We start from the raw sequence: 16,813 nt of genomic DNA, 5'->3' as shown, positions 1-16,813 counted from the left end.
GGAGCTATGGTAAAATTTTTATAAAAATTATGCATAAAATAATTTCATTCAAAGCATAAAAAGAGGACTTCCTACCATATTCTAGGAATTATCATCCTAGATTAATTGAAAGAATTTCATTATAATCATGGAGAAATTGAATTTTAATATCATGCATAAAGGATAAGTTTTTATATCAAAAGTGTTATTTTTACCATTTTTATTTCATGCATAGAAGTATGCATAATGGATAAATTTTTATATCAAAAGTATTTTTTTTACCATTTTTATTTTCATGCATAGAAGTATGCATAATGGATAAATTTTTATATCAAAAGTGTTACTTTTATCATTTTTATTTTCATGCATAGAAGTATGCATAATGAATAAAATTTTATATCAAGTGTTACTTTTATTATTTTTATTTTCATGCATAGAAGTATGCATAATGGATAAATTTTTATATCAAAAGTATTATTTTTACCATTTTTATTTTCATGCATAGAAGTATGCATAATGGATAAATTTTTATATCAAAAGTACTTTTATCATTTTTATTTTCATGCATAGAAGTATGCATAATGGATAAAATTTTATATCAAAAGTGTTACTTTTATTATTTTTATTTTCATGCATAGAAGTATGCATAATGGATAAATTTTTATATCAAAAGTGTTACTTTTATTATTTTTATTTTCATGCATAGAAGTATGCATAATGGATAAATTTTTATATCAAAAGTGTTATTTTTATCAATTTTTATTTTCATGCATAGAAGTATGCATAATGGATAAATTTTTATATAAAAAGTGTTACTTTTATCATTTTTATTTTCATGCATAGAGGTATACATAAAAGATTATTATTATTTTAACATAAAAGTGTTACTTTTATCATATTTGGATTTCATGCATAGAAGTATGCATAAAAGATATTCTTTTTATACTAAAAGTGTGATTTTCATCATAAAGGGATTTTATGCATAACTTAGATGCATAAGAGAAATTCTTTTATTCTAAAAGTGTAATTCCTATCAAATTGAATTTATGCATAGGAAGATGCATAAAAGATTGATTCAAAAGTGTCATTCTCATCTAAATTGAATTCATGCATAGGAAGATGCATAAAAGATTGAATTTTAATTCAAAAGTGTCATTTTCATTTAAAATGAATTTATGCATAGGAAGATGCATAAAAGATTGATTTTTACTTCGAAAGTATTAATCTCCTTAAATGGAATTTATGCATAAATAAATGTGTAAAGAAATCTTATATCAAATATAAGAATTCTCTTGTATTCTATAAATAGAAATGAGATGTGATAGGATGTGATAAGAGGTGTATAAGATGTGATAAGAGGTGATAAGATGCTTATGAAATAAGTTAGGAGGTGATAAGATGAATTAAGATGTGCATGGGATGAGGTAAGAAGTGTTACCATATTATAGTAGTGATGTGTGTGAACACACTTAGGACCGCCGGGGCACTTTTTCCCTCACTAGGAGGTTTTTTCCCCCGTGCATTGTATATACGCCCATTATCTTCTAGGGCTTGTTATCTTTCATTTTGGCACTCATAATACACTACTGTGTTGTGCTCAAGCTTCCTCATCTTCTTGAAGTTGTGTGTGCATTCCTGCAACCCTAATTCCAACAATTGGTATCAGAGCAGGCTTCCTCCTCCCGGGCAGCATCACCGGCACTTGCCGCTTCATCTCCTCCGATTGCGACGAGGTTTCACGAGCGTCTGCAGGTTAGTATATGCCGTGGGAGAGCCCTTAGGGCTTGGTCATTTCAGAATTTTGATCTGAAGTCATTTCGCCCTCCGTTTTTGCATTCCAAGTACTGCGCAGGCAAAATCGTCCTACTGTGCAGATTTTCTGTCAAGATTAAAATCTGCAGGACAGGTGCCCATTCGTCTGTTTTGGGCTGTGCTGCATAGTACAGGTCGATTTTATACAGGTTTACCTCTTACAGACAGCATTTACATCTAGTAGTACAGTCATTGGCCATGGCTGACAACAATGATGTATTCCGCATGTTGGCTGCTGAGGATAAGTTGGATGGCACCAACTATCCATTGTGGGCATATATGATGCGACATGTATTGGTAGCAAAGGGGTTATGGAACATTGTGCAGGGTATTGATGCACGTCCTATTGTGGCTGGGAATGCTGCAAACACATCAGAAACAGGTACTGTTGATGATGGTGCAGGCACAAGTGCTGTAGCAGCTGTTCGAGAACCACCACTTTCAGCAGAGCAGATTCGTTGGGATGGTAGAGATGCGCAGGCTCATGCCTTGATTGCGCTGTCTGTCAAACGTACCATTATCCCACATATTCGCTCCTGCAGGACTTCTAAGGATGCTTGGGATGTACTTGCCACATTGTATCAGGCAAGAAATGAGGCTCGTGTTGCTTATCTCCGAAAACAGTTGGAGAGTGAGCATATGAACGAAGGTGATTCTATGGATAGCTTTTTGACAAAGATCAAGGATTTCAAAGAGCAGCTCATTTCTGCAGATGAAATCCTGTCAGACAGTTCACTTGTGCAGACTGTTTTGAATGGTCTACCAGATTCTTATCAGGGTTTTGCTTCCACTCTTCGCTTGATGATGAAAGGCAATCCCAATGCCTTATCATTTGAGGAGTTAGTTTCTGTTTTGCTGCAAGAAGACCAGTCAAGGCAAAACAGGAATATTATGCGTGTCGCAGATCAAGCTTTCGTTGCTAGTCAGAGAAGCGGGAAAGGTAAAGCTGGCTTTTCTTCTAGTAAGCAGAAATCTGCAAATGCTGCGCAACCAAAGAAGGAAGACAAAGATGAGAAGAAGGGTGACAAACAGAAGACATTTTGCAAGTACTGTAAGGGAAATGATCATGTCATCAAAGCGTGTCCTAAGCTGGCTGCGAAAGAGGCTAAGAAGAAAGAGGCTGGTATGGCTGTTGCAGATGCCTCTCCTTCTAACAATGAATCTGCTAATGTTGTGCTAGATACAGAATGGGCATTCAATGCGCAGTGCAGTTATGACCCATCTTTGCATGACACATGTATGTCTGCAGTAGATTCGGATGTATGGTACTTTGACAGTGGTGCCACTAAGCATATCACCTCGCAGCGCAGTTTATTCACTTTCCTTGAGTCTGCTCCCACAGGGAATACTGTCACTTGTGCCAATAACTCCTCTTATCCCGTTGAAGGAGTTGGACAGATTGTGCTGAATGTTGCAAATGGCAACACCTTTACACTTTTTGATGCATTGTATGTGCCAGGGATCAAAAAGAATCTGCTGTCAGTCTCCGCATTTGCCAAAACAGGTTTGGTTGTAAAATTTGTGGATGACAGATGTACTGTTCATGATCTCTCTTGTGGTGACATCATTGTAGCATCTGGTTCACTATGTCGAGGGCTGTATAAGCTCAATATGGATGGCAAATGTGTAGAGGATTCAGCATGTGCTATTATGGATACGCAGGCTATTTCAAATGCAAAACTGTGGCATGCACGTTTTGGTCATCTGAATTTTGCAAGTTTGCTGCGCCTGCAGAAATCTGAAATGGTGTCTTCTTTGCCTAAGCTTGAGGCACCTGTCAAGCATGTTTGTGAGGGCTGCATATTGGGTAAAATGCAGCGTGCTTCCTTTCCCAAAGATGGATCAGTGAGAGCTGAACGCAGATTGCAGCTTGTTCACAGTGATGTTTGTGGTCCCATGCAAACTCCATCATTTGGAAACTACCTTTACTTCGTGACTTTCATTGATGATTTTACCAGGCATGCATGGGTATATCCTTTGAAGGCAAAGTCCGAAGTGTTTTTGTGCTTCAAACAATTTTTGGTTATGGCTGAAAATGTGTCAGAAAGTAAGATGGGCACCCTCCGTTCAGATCGAGGGGGGGAGTATATGTCTTCAGAATTTAATACATTTCTGGCTGAGCGTGGGATAAAACACCAATGTACAGTGCCGTATACACCACAGCAAAATGGTGTGGCTGAGAGAAAAAACAGGTCTCTCATGGAAATGGCAAGATGTATGGTTAAGAGTCAAAGTCTACCACATGGTTTTTGGCTTGAGGCTGTCATGTGTGCCACTTATGTACTAAACAGGTGTCCCACCAAAGCATTACAGGTTGTCACTCCATATGAGGCTTGGCATAGCCGCAAGCCATCTGTTGGCCATTTACGTGTTTTTGGTTGCCTGGCATATGCATTAGTGCCTGTGCAACATCGCAGAAAATTGGATGACAAAGCTGTCAAATGTATTTTTGTTGGATATAGTGCTGAGAGCAAAGGCTATCGTTTGTATCATCCACAGACAAAGCGCATTTTGGTTAGCCGTGATGTTGTATTTGTGGAAGATGCAGTTCAGCCCTTGGTTTCATGTACTAAGGAGACAGATATCAGCTCACGTGATGTCTATGATACATTGTTGCCTCTTTTCAGTGGTGCACAGTCAAGTGCAATACCTCATGAGGCAGTTTTTCAGCCTATGCAGGTTTTAAATGATGGCACAGATCAGCCTATATCTGATGCAGATGTGCATGATGCACTTGAGGATGAGAGACAAGAGATTGAGGGCTCTAGAAACATGCCTAGATGGCTGGTGCAGACTTTGCGTGACAGCAAGTTGGATGCCCCTTTGTCTAGTCGCACTCGTTCTGGCTCTCATGGTGCCTCTTATGCGTCAGATTGTTATGCATTGGCTGTTTCTAGTATGTGCGATGAAAGTGAGCCTGTTTCATTTGATGAGGCACAAAGTTCAGAAAATTGGATGGCTGCTATGCAAGCAGAATACGATGCTATTATGAAGAATGGTACATGGTCTTTATGTGACTTGCCCCCTGGCAAGAAGGCCATTGGCACTAAGTGGGTATACAAATTGAAGCGTAAGCCTGATGGCACAGTGGATCGCCATAAGGCTAGGCTTGTTGCAAAAGGTTATGCTCAAGAGAAGGGCATTGATTTTGATGAGACTTTTGCTCCCACATGTCGTATGACCACTGTTCGTAGCATCTGTGCATTAGCAGCTCATAATGGTTGGAATGTACATCAGCTGGACATAAAGACTGCGTTCTTAAATGGAGATTTGCATGAGGAGGTGTATGTATCGCAGCCTCGTGGTTTTGTTCAAAGAGGGCAGGAAAACAAAGTGTGCAGGTTAAAAAAGGCTTTATATGGTTTAAAGCAAGCTCCACGAGCTTGGTATGAAAAAATACATGCATATTTGACTGCACATGGGTTTCAGAATAGTCCAACAGAAAGCACTTTGTATGTTAAACGTGTGGATGGTGTACATCTAATCATTGCTCTCTATGTCGATGACATGCTGCTCACAGGACCAAATGAGAGTCATATTGCTGATTTTAAGGCTGATTTGAATGCCTCTTTTGAGATGTCAGATTTGGGGCATTTGCATCATTATTTGGGGATACAATTTAAGCAGTGTGATGGAGGTATTGCTTTGTGTCAGACAAAGTATATTGAAACATTGTTGCGGAGATTTGGCCTTGAAGACTGCAAGCCTATTGCTACTCCAATGGAGACAGGTTTGAAGTTGAGTCTTCATGATGCTGGAGATCACTTTGATGTCACACTCTATCAGACAGCTGTTGGTTGCCTCATTTATGTATGCATTACGAGGCCAGACATTCAGTTTGCAGTCTCACAGGTGAGCAGATTTATGCATAGCCCAGGCATTAAGCATTGGCAGGCAGTGAAGCGTATCTTTCGCTATTTGAGTGGTACTCGGCATCTTGGGTTGTTTTATCCCAAGGGGGGATCATTGCCGCCAGATTTACATGTTTTTTCAGATTCTGACTGGGCTGGTTGTTATGACACACGTGTGTCCACGAGTGGTTTTTGCTTCATGCTTGGAAGCTCATGCATATCATGGTTGAGCAAGAAGCAGCCTACTGTGGCCACTTCTAGTTGTGAAGCTGAGTACAGGGCAGCTTTCACAGCTACGGTTGAGTGTGTGTGGCTCAGACGCCTTATGGCTGATTTGGGTGTTGGGCAGCCATCTGCCACCACCATCTTCACTGACAGTCAGAGCGCATTGGCAGTTGCGCGGAACCCAGTGTTCCATGCTCGTACGAAGCACATTGAGGTGCACTACCATTATGTCAGGGAGAGACTCTCTGCAGGAGAGATCAGTTTGGCTTATGTGCCAACACAGGATAACCTTGCAGACCTTTTCACAAAGGCTCTGCCTCGTGAGAAGTTCGAAGCTTTTCGCAAAGCTTTGGGCTTACTCCCTTTTGTGGATTCGTCCACATAGCTAGACACTTCCCTATACATGAGTGCTAGCTCTTGTTCACCGCATCACTCCAGGGGGGATTTGTTACCATATTATAGTAGTGATGTGTGTGAACACACTTAGGACCGCCGGGGCACTTTTTCCCTCACTAGGAGGTTTTTTCCCCCGTGCATTGTATATACGCCCATTATCTTCTAGGGCTTGTTATCTTTCATTTTGGCACTCATAATACACTACTGTGTTGTGCTCAAGCTTCCTCATCTTCTTGAAGTTGTGTGTGCATTCCTGCAACCCTAATTCCAACAAGAAGTGTATGTGATAGGATAAGATGTATATGGGTTGTGATAGGGCGAGAAGGGATGTGATGTAAAATATTAGATGTGAAGGCATATGGGGTTATATGAATGGGAATATGGAAATGGATGTATGTATGTGGATGTGTGGATGTGGAGATGGGAGTGTGGATTTATGAATGTGAAAATGGATGTATGCATGAAGATGTATATGCATAGATGTGAATGTGGATGTAGATGTATGCATGAAGATGTATATGCATAGATGTGAATGTGGATGTAGATGTGGATGTATGTGAATGTGGATGTAGATGTGGATGTATAGATGTGAATGTGGAATGTGGATGTGGATGTATGTATGTATGTGGATGTGGATGTATAGATGTGAATGTGGAATGTGGATGTGGATGTATGTATGTATGTGGATGTAGATGTGGATGTATAGATGTGGATGGAAATGTGGATGTGGATGTATATGAATGTGGATGTAGATGTGGATGTATAGATGTGAATGTGGAATGTGGATGTGGATGTATGTATGTATGTGGATGTAGATGTGGATGTATAGATGTGAATGGGAATGTGGATGTGGATGTATGTATGAATGAGGACGTGATAGTGGATGTATGCATGTGGATGTGGATGTATGGATGTGGATATGGATGTGTATGTATGAATGTGGATACGAGATGTGGATGTCTAAATGAGGATGTGAAAATGGAGGTAAGCATGTAGATGTGGATGTATGGATGTGAATGTGGATATGGATGTGGATGTATGGATGTGGATATGGATGTGAATATATGATATGTGATGTGAAGGAATCTGAAGTGAAGAGATGGAAAATGATGTGATTGGATGAGTACATATATAAATGGAATGTGGAATAAGTAATGTGGATTAATGAGGGATAATGTGGAAAAATGAGAGTTAATATAGAAACTGTATTTGTAGACTGTTGTAAATGCTGTTTGTAAATGGCTGTTTTATGTCAAGAATGCTGGGAAAGCATTTTGACCGTCTTGTGATTAAGGTCGTGGAGACCTAACTATTAAAGTTGCAACTCTGCTGACGGAGAGTCAATGGAGGACGTCTCGCGTAGCAAGGTCACAGCCGAGGTCTTGACTAGCCTCAGTTCGATTAAAATGGTGAGCTTCTGGTACGGTGGATGAGGGACCAAGGAAGCGGCCTATGAGTGAAGCGCTAGGTCACCTGCGAAGGATCCTAGAGGGTGCTGACCATACGGTGCTCGGTCGCCTAGGATACCCACGCGTGCGTCGAGGAAGATATTGGAACAAGGAGTAAGAGTTGTTTTGTGAAACCGGGCATGGATCTGGTTGATTGACCTTGCTGGTCTTCAATGGATGAGTCCATGGCTCTTTATATGAATCTGTTGGTTGAATTTGCTGATCTTCAACGAGAGTCCATCTTGATTTTTATAAGTGATTATATTGCCGAGTATTATGGGCTAGGAACTATTGAAAAGGCCCCTGTGTGGACAGGTGGTGAGCGTTCTAGTTGCCAATGATGCCATAGATACTCTGATGAAGGAATGATGGGAAATTATGAATCAACCGGATAAATTGGAAGATTGTGATCAGTGGTACTATGGTTTCATTAAAGGATTGTTTTAAAGTTAGTTGATGCTAAGAAAAAGGCAATTTCATATTGGGTGTGTAAGTGGTGTGGCTAGTTTTATGTTTGCATGAACTTCCGGCTAGGGGACCTTGGAACTCTTTTCCTTGGTACCCGGGACAAAACCTAACCAAATTCCAAATTGGATCCCATCACTACAGTGGTTGTTGGGAGGTTGGCTAACCCATGGGATCGGATGGGGTTAGGCTGGACTGATGGATCCGTAAATCGAGATTTAATTTCTATTATTACGATAGATGAAGTAAATCCCAGATAGAAATTGTTCTATGGATAGGAATCAACGGTTTTGCCTCTTGATGGGAAAAAAAGCGTTGATCCCAATGATCCAAGTGCAAGTTTCTTCCTTGATCCGCCGACCGAGTATCTTTATAGGTACAGTCGAATCAGCGTGATCAGTAATGATCTTGACTACGTTAGAGTAAAATGTTATCTTGGTGGAATCGCCCGTGCTTTCTGGGTAAGGGAAGTTTTTTCGGGTTCGGTTTTGGAAAAACCGACGGATTAGTCTCTTGTCCGAATATCCGTGGGGACGAGGCCCCGAGTGTGGGTCCCTGTCCCGCGCATGAAGTGCTACTTCCGCTGCTAGTACCCCGAATCCGTCGCTCGGTGGGGACAGGGATCTCACATGTGACCCTTGGATGCCTGACCCTAACCTTAATCCTTAAGGTTAGTCCTAACCCATGCTTCACTAGAGCTTGTTCCCATGCTCCCATGCTCACAAGCCTAATGCAGGTTAGCCTCCTAGGATATGCACACATAATGTGTATATAACATAGCAGACATAATGTACATATAACATCCCGTGAGTTAAGAGACGAGTAGAAATAATGGATAAAGACCACTTAGTCGCAAGGTGAAGACCTGTAATGCATGAGAACCTTTCCTTGTTTTGAAGAAAAGGGGAAAGAAATGATCCTAGTGAATATAATCAAACTCGAAGGTTAGACCCTCAAGCGAAAAGGCTTCCTTGATGGGAAAGATCCCTAATAAGAAGTGAATTTGCCCAATGTCTGTGGACTGTAAATGAAGTCGTATAGAGAACCATCCTATAAATGTTGGTCTTGAAGAAAGAATCCAGGATCAATGAAACAACGAGGTGGTCATCCTCAGAATGGCTGAGAATCGTAGTGGGATTATGGCCATGTTGTTATCCTCGCGCTGAAGGATCGAGAGAAGAATAGATTTTTATGATGTTATGTGGATAAAGGAAAGTTGCGGGATTATATTTAGATTTTCTTTCTGTATTATAGGACCCGAATAAGTCCTCGTTTTAGGGGAAGGATTCAACGGATGTGCCTCGCTTTCGATGGGAAAAAAGCGTTGATTCTATGAACCAAGTGCGAGTCTTGAAGGTTAGAATTCAAGAATGAGAGACAACTCCCCCTGGCGGATCGTTAAGAGAGTGTCCATAAGTAAAGATGGTATAAACCCAGAATAGCTCCCCCTCGCGGATCGTTAAGAGAGTTACTTGAAGGGATAAGTAACATAAGAGTCAAGAATGAAGAAAAGATTTCATTATCAACTCAGAATTGAAGGTTCACTGATGATCAGGCAATAGAGAAGATAAAGGTTCAGTTATGTTTGGATAGATTATTTGAATAAATACTGTTTGAATTTTAAGGTATGACTGTTTTCTGTGCATGTGATGGTCCTTACACTATGTCGACGATGGGGCTCGAAGGGAAGACCTCTCTCCAAGTATCCGGACACAAACCCTATTGAATACTTGGATTATAATTTAAACTAGAAAGTGGGTGGCAGGGTGGAGCAGTACGAGTGCTTTCCAACATTAAGACTAGAAATTGTTAAGCTAGATAAAGATAGATGTAATAAGTCAGACCTTAGAGAATTTTAGAAGAAAACTCTTAATTTATGGTCTTCATACTTGAGGGGTAAGCTATCGGCATGACCACAAGGAAGCCATCGATATATCTTTTACTCGTGAGAAGTATGAAAGAGATATTCCCAGAAGGAGTCGTATACTGATAAAGTTTTAGATGATTCGGGAAACCGTTGGTTAGATAGACCTTAAGATGTTGAAAATACCTAGAGGAATCGCCTATGTCTTCCGACAAGAAAAATTTCCAGGGTACGGTTTTAGGATGAGCCGCCGAACTAGTCTCTTGCCCGGACATTCGTGGGCGAGGCCCCTTGTGAGACGCTCTGCCCTACGTAGTTGCTATTCCCCTACTAGCATTCCGATGGACCGTAGAGAGCAGGGATCTCACAGTTGGTATCAAAGCTGTGGGGTGGCAGAGAACCAAGGAAGTGGTAAAGCTACTTGCATCTAGTTGAATTTGCCTATAATCACCGAAGTATCGGGATAAGCCCTTTCAAAGCTCTGTGGACAAGATTGCCTCACACCATTAACGTGGTCCTATCCATTAATTAGAGTCGAGATGTCTAGAGACAGATGCTTGATGATATGGAACAGCAGATGCAGTTAATCCGCAAAGATATTAAGGCTGCCCAAGATAGACTTAAGCTGTATATGCTGATAAGAAGAGAACAGATAGAGTGTTTGAAGAATCAGATAGAGTGTTTGAAGAATCAGATATGGTCTTCATTCAAGTACGAACCAAAAGAAATTCTTTATCTTTAGGGAAGTACAAGAAGCTGTCTCCTAGATACTGTGGACCGTACGTCATTACGAAGAAAGTAGGAGATCTAGCCTATGAACTTCTTTCACCTCCGCATTTGAAGGTACATAATGTGTTTCATGTCAGTTTGCCTAAGAAGTATGTACCCAGTCAGAGTCATGTGTTAGATGATAAGCAGTTGACTTTTCCAACTCAAGGTCAGATGGAACTCCAACCCGAAGAGATCCTAAATGTTTGGGAGAAGGCTCTCAGGAACAGAGTCCTTAGGGAATTTTTGGTCAAGTGGAAGTTCTACCCTTTAGAGGGCGCCACTAAGATGAACTAGTAAAGGATTACCCCCACTTTGCAAGATGAGGGCATCTCACGTTTTTCAAGTGGGAGAGGATGTAAGATTCCTCCCTAGCTCCTAAAGATATGTAAGTTCTCCTTTCAGTCCCCAATGATCATCCCCTTCAAAAAGGCATTGTTTTTCCTTGTTTTTGGCCTAGAGAAAGAAAATATTCTAGAGAGAGGTAATAAAAATTTGAAATATTTTCGGATAAGTATTTTCTTTCAGCCAATAGGAAGTGATCCCCTGAAACAAAATTTTAGTCTGAATTTTCTAAGTTGCATTAGTTTTGGACGGTGGGTGAACCAAGGAGATCCCTAGTTCAAAGTTCTAAACCTTATAAAAATTTTCTAAAGTTGAAAATGAGATATTATTATTCAAATAAATAAATAAATAAGATTTAAAAGAAAAAGAAAAAACAAAAAGAGGACTTATCCAAAGATATTAGCTAAAAATGCTTAAGTGTGTGAAGGGAAGACTTTGTGACAGGCTTAAGGATATGGGTTAGGCATGATTATACATATTTTGACACCTTGCAGCTTGAAGAGCAAGCTTCTTCCTTACCCCATTTTTATATTCAAGTTTAAACTAGATCAAGAATTTTGCAAGTATTAGTCCTAGAATCAATCATTTCCTTCACTCAAGTTTAAACTAGATCAAGAATTTTGCAAGTATTAGTCCTAGAATCAATCATTTCCTTCACTCAAGTTTAAACTAGATCAAGAATTTTGCAAGTATTAGTGCTAAAAAACAGCAAATATTTTAGGGCCAAAATGCTCACTGCAAATTAGAATTCTATTTCTAAACTACATATTTAGGAAATCTCCTCTCTCTCTCTCTCTCTCTCTCTCTCTCTGTCGGAAATTTACGACATTTTCGAAAATTTGGAGGGAACAGGTGCCATGGCTGCTGGAGGAGCTGCAAGGGTTTGGGTTTTACCTGCTTGGGTTTCTAGTGGTAGTGTTTTATGCCAGGGTTTTTCTTTCTAGGGTTTCTCGTGCTGGTTCTGGTAGGGTTTCGTCTGCTAGGGTTTACTTCGAGGAAGCAGAGAATGCTGCCGAGCAATCTTTTAAAAAAACCGTAGCAGAAAACCCTGAAGCAGACGAAGACACTGTGCTCGAAATTTGCCCGGTTCTAACACTTTCAGCGCCATCCTGGCGTCTCTGCCTCCGTAAGTTTCGTTTATTTGTGTTCTGTCGTTTGGTTGCCCTGTTTTCTCTGCGTTTTTTAGGGTTTTTGTTTGCGCCGGGGTATCTGTTGGCTGTGTTATTTTGTCTCCCCATTGGAGGGGTTAACGCATGCCATGCATACATGCCGCTATGCTTGCTCTTTATAATAGCTCTCCCCGGCGATACAGAGAGAAGCATGGAGTGCAACAAAGAGGAAGCGGTCAGATCGAAGGCTATTGCGGAGTCTAAATTTGCGAAGCATGATATCTTGGGTGCGAGAAAGTTCGCCCTAAAGGCAAGGCAGCTTTTTCCAGACCTTGAGGGTTTGCCTCAGCTTATATCCATACTAGATGTACACATCGCCGCGCATGAGAAATTGCAGGGCAAGGAGACCAACTGGTATGGGGTCCTGCAGGTGGACTCCAGTACTGATGAAAACGCTATCCGAAAGCAGTACAGAAAGCTTGCCCTACTTTTGCATCCAGATAAGAATAAGGCCTTTGGTGCTGAGGCTGCTTTCAAGCACATCTCGGAAGCTTGGAGTGTGCTTTCTGACGGGGTAAAAAAAGCAGCTTATGATAAGAGATGCCATGCTGCTATGGCCTCTCAGAGTGCTAAAACCTCTCATAGCTCCAGGGTTTTCCAACCAAAAAGTAAGCCATTCAACATGAACCTTCCAAACCAAGGTCAGGGTCAAGGTCAAACGCATGTTAAAGGACATTGTGAAGGTCAGGGTCAAGGGCAGCCTCCTCAGCCGGCTGCCCCACCCAACATGCTGACTTTCTGGACTGCCTGCCCATCATGCAAGATGCAGCTTGAGTATGAGAGAGTTCATATCAATAAGAACCTGTGTTGCCCCATCTGCCATAGACCTTTCGTTTCAAAAGAGATTGCTCCCATCAGGGGATCTGTGCTTTGGCCTCCCCAAGCTATGCAGGGGTTTAAGATGGATTCTGGCCCTGGCCACTCCTTTGATTCCAATTTTACATGGCCCCCTTGTGGAAACTTTAATGTGCCTCCAATTGTATGTCCTCAGCCGAGCGAAAAGGGAATAAAGGTAACAGAGAAGGGCAACACTGTAGAAGGGCTAGGACAGCAAGGACAGAAGGCAAAGAGGGAGGCTGCAGAAGCCAGAGTGCAGCAATCAGCAGAGCTAAAGCAAAAGAGGCAGAAAAAGTTGGAGAAGGATGAGCTTAGAGCAAAGGCTGCAGCTCAGGCTAAACAAGCTTTTGATAGACTTGTAGCGAGGTCAAAAGGCGTCATTGAGCAAAAGCTATCAGCAGAGATGGAAAGGAAGGCTGCTGCAGATAAGACAGCAGAGAAGGAAAGAAAGGCTGCTGCAGAAAAGACAGCTGCAAGTGACCAGTTTGCGCAAAAGCTATCAGCAGAAACAGAAAGAATGGCTGCTGCGGGTAAGGCAACAGAGAAGGAAAGAAATGTTGCTCCGGATGAGGCAGCTGCATGCGACCAGTTTGTGAAATCAGAGCTCTGGACTGCATTTGGACCGAACTTGACTTTAACTGGTTCAAGGAAGGAGAATAGGGTCTCACGAGAAGGCCCAGATGCTGTTAAGAGTAAAGCTGTAGAAGTGGAAAGCTCTACTCAGAAATCACCGCAGGGGAAAAGGAGTATGGCATCCCTTAACCATGAAAGCATGGAGGAGGGCGCCTCTTTGAAGAAGCCAAAAGCAAATACAGAGGTATTAAAGGAAATTGAGGGACAGCACGTTCCTAAGGGCTCAGAGGGTTCTAAAAATGCTAACTCCTTGCAGGTTGATGATGGTGATGATGCTATGGAGGTGCCCGATTCCGACTTTTATGACTTTGACAAGGATCGAACAGAGAGACAATTTTCAGTAGGCCAAATATGGGCTTCTTATGATGATGATGATGGAATGCCCAGGTACTATGCGCGAGTCAGCAAAGTTCTTTCTGTCCAACCATTCAAAATGCAGATGACTTGGCTTGAGGCACGCTCTCCCTCAGATGAGACTTTGGCTTGGCTAGATTCGGGTTTCTCATACACCTGTGGGGATTTCAAGCTTGGCAGTACATATATAACTGAACACTTAAACACATTCTCACATCTGATGACTGTCGACAAAGGTTTGAGGGGAGGATACAAGATCTACCCAAGGCAAGGAGAGGTCTGGGCTTTATACAAGGACTGGGTCACCGCCGTAAAACTAAAAGATGACAAGCATGGCTATGATATGGTAGAAGTTCTTGCAACTTTCAAAGAAGAGATGGGGGTAGAAGTTTCTACCCTTTTCAAAGTCAAAGGATTCAAGACACTCTTCCATGGGCAGCCAGGGGAAGAGCATGTGAAGAGGGTTTGGGAACTGAGAAGGTTTTCTCACCAGGTTCCTGCTCACCGTCTCATGGCTGGACAGGCACCAGGGGTACAAGAAGATTGTTGGGAGCTTGATCCTGCCTCAACTCCAATGTATCTTATCACTGGAAAACAATAGGAGGCTATTGGCTGTCTCTTCCTTCCCTCCTGTATCGTAGCTGTAGCCATTTACTAACATAAGCAGATAGTTAGAGATTGCCGTGTAGGATGCAATCCAGTCAAAGTTACAGTAAAACCTATCGCGTCACCAAACAGGATGGACTGTATCCAACCAAATTTTGGAAGCCTAAGTGCTCTCTCCTAGGTGAAATGTGACATTTAGTATGACAAGGTGGGTGCCATGAGCTCCATACTTTCCAGTTGCAGATTCTAGGCATGCATCCACATCTTTGGTGGTGCAAAGATTTCATTGACTGCTATTGTAAATCTTTTAACAATGTTATCTGCGTGTTATTGCCACAACAATGCTTGATGGATTTTATGAAGTTCTCTCTCAAAGGCACCCTTAAAATAGGCATCCATACATGCACATCTCTGTGAGGTCATCTCTCATGAATGGGTATCTCATGAGAAGGGTGTAGGTAGCTTGATTTAGGGTGTAGCTGAGGAGTGCCTGGTGGGTGGCATGGTCAATTAAGTAACAGTGTTGCCTGTTGCAAAGGATGTATTGAGAACCTTGATACCTGAATTTTATCAGGGTGCCATCACAAGTGTTAACTCTTACTTCTGTTTTGGAAACTATTATGTATGGAGAACCCTGATACCTGAATGTTATCACGGTGCCATCCTTAGTGATGGATTCATGCCTGAATGTTATCAGGGTGCCATTCTTAGTGAGGGTTTGATTACCATAGGAAAGAGATTCAATTACGTTATGTTGCCATCTCTCTCTCTCTCTCTCTCTCAATCAATCAATGCCAGTAGCTATGTATGATCAATTAGCCATTCCTTACTAGTACATGTTAGATGGTTAATATCTATGGGTAAACAATTGAACATAAGGTATAAAGAAGATGATTTCAGTAGTGGTGCTCGTTTGGAGAAACAGTCTCTTTTACATAAAAGGGAAAAAAGGGGGGGCAAAATCCAGAAGCAGATAAGAAAAGGTCCTTACTCGAGTATTTGGAATATTGTCAGAACAATTAACCTCGGTTTTGATACTTTGTCAATGATTGAAATTCAGTGTATTGCTTCAACTTGGTACAACAATATAGGAAGTAACAAAAGCAACAGAGCGTTGGATGTAAAGCGTTTTCTATAATCTCTATCACAGTTTTCATCTACAATCAAATGACTTAAGTATTAAAGGAGAGATTGGATCAAGAGCCATTTTAATGAGTGAGTAAGCAATAGAGCACTTCCGGCTAAGAGGATCAAGAGCCATTGTAATGTTTGAGTATGCAATAAAGCACTTTGAGGTTCAGGGTAAGAGGACATGTTTCAAGTGAACGGCTAACCAAATATCATAGAGGTTTTATTCAAAGTGTTCCTTAAAACTAATTCGGGCAAAGGTCATCTAAAAGCAGGACAAGAGAGGGTAACTCTCCATATTATACATAACCTCTTGAAGCATGCAATGGGTGGGCTGTATTAAGTAGGATGATGCTCACACCTCTAGCCTCTACTGGATTCATAATTTTGTGGTGTGGATGTTACATTGTCACTACCTTGTAGGGTACATGCCTTGTGGCAGCCACCTTGTGGATGTTGCTTGAGAGGCACATTTCTTCACAATTTCAATGGTCATCTACGATGTGAGTAGGCATGGGCCCAAGGCATCTATTTATCAATGAACCGCCATTTGGTTGGGTGACAAGGAAACACAATGTTGCAGAGTTTGTGACTAGACATGAGTGGTGGGCTTATGATTTAACTATAAATACATCTATGGCAGTGCTCGAATAAAATTGCATTCTAGTGTATGAGCATTATTGTTAGGGTAGGCTAATTAAGAAAAGCAAGAGATTGACCTGGATTTCATAGTCATGTTGGTTTTTTCTTTTTTTCTTTTTAAATCAATTTCATTGCACATGATTTTTTAATAATTTCAAATAAGAAATGAGTGTGGAATTGCATTTCGATAATAAATAAATACTGGTGCTCAAGTATGATTGGCCAGTTGAAGACTATTCTTCTTAATGAATGAACCATAGGTATGATTTTGAGAATCACGATGTTGAAACT

The 16,813-nt window shown here is 41.2% G+C and overlaps 1 protein-coding gene across 1 annotated transcript; it reads left to right on the top strand.

Moving 5' to 3' along the window:
• The first annotated feature begins 11,786 nt into the window (after nucleotides 1–11,786).
• LOC147625112 (uncharacterized) lies at nucleotides 11,787–15,440 on the top strand. The gene is made up of 2 exons (XM_086818378.1): nucleotides 11,787–12,279; nucleotides 12,466–15,440. The coding sequence occupies exon 2, from the start codon at nucleotides 12,474–12,476 to the stop codon at nucleotides 14,745–14,747; it is 2,274 nt and encodes a 757-aa protein (XP_086674504.1). The 5' UTR covers nucleotides 11,787–12,279; nucleotides 12,466–12,473; the 3' UTR covers nucleotides 14,748–15,440.
• The last annotated feature ends 1,373 nt before the right edge of the window (nucleotides 15,441–16,813 follow it).

Source organism: Cibotium barometz, chromosome 24 (assembly GCF_041138505.1).
Source record: "Cibotium barometz isolate CiBa-2024 chromosome 24, ASM4113850v1, whole genome shotgun sequence".
Taxonomy (NCBI): Eukaryota; Viridiplantae; Streptophyta; class Polypodiopsida; order Cyatheales; family Cibotiaceae; genus Cibotium; species Cibotium barometz.
The sequence above is the reverse complement of the archived record's forward strand: the minus strand, read 5'-3'. Positions and strand labels throughout refer to the sequence as shown.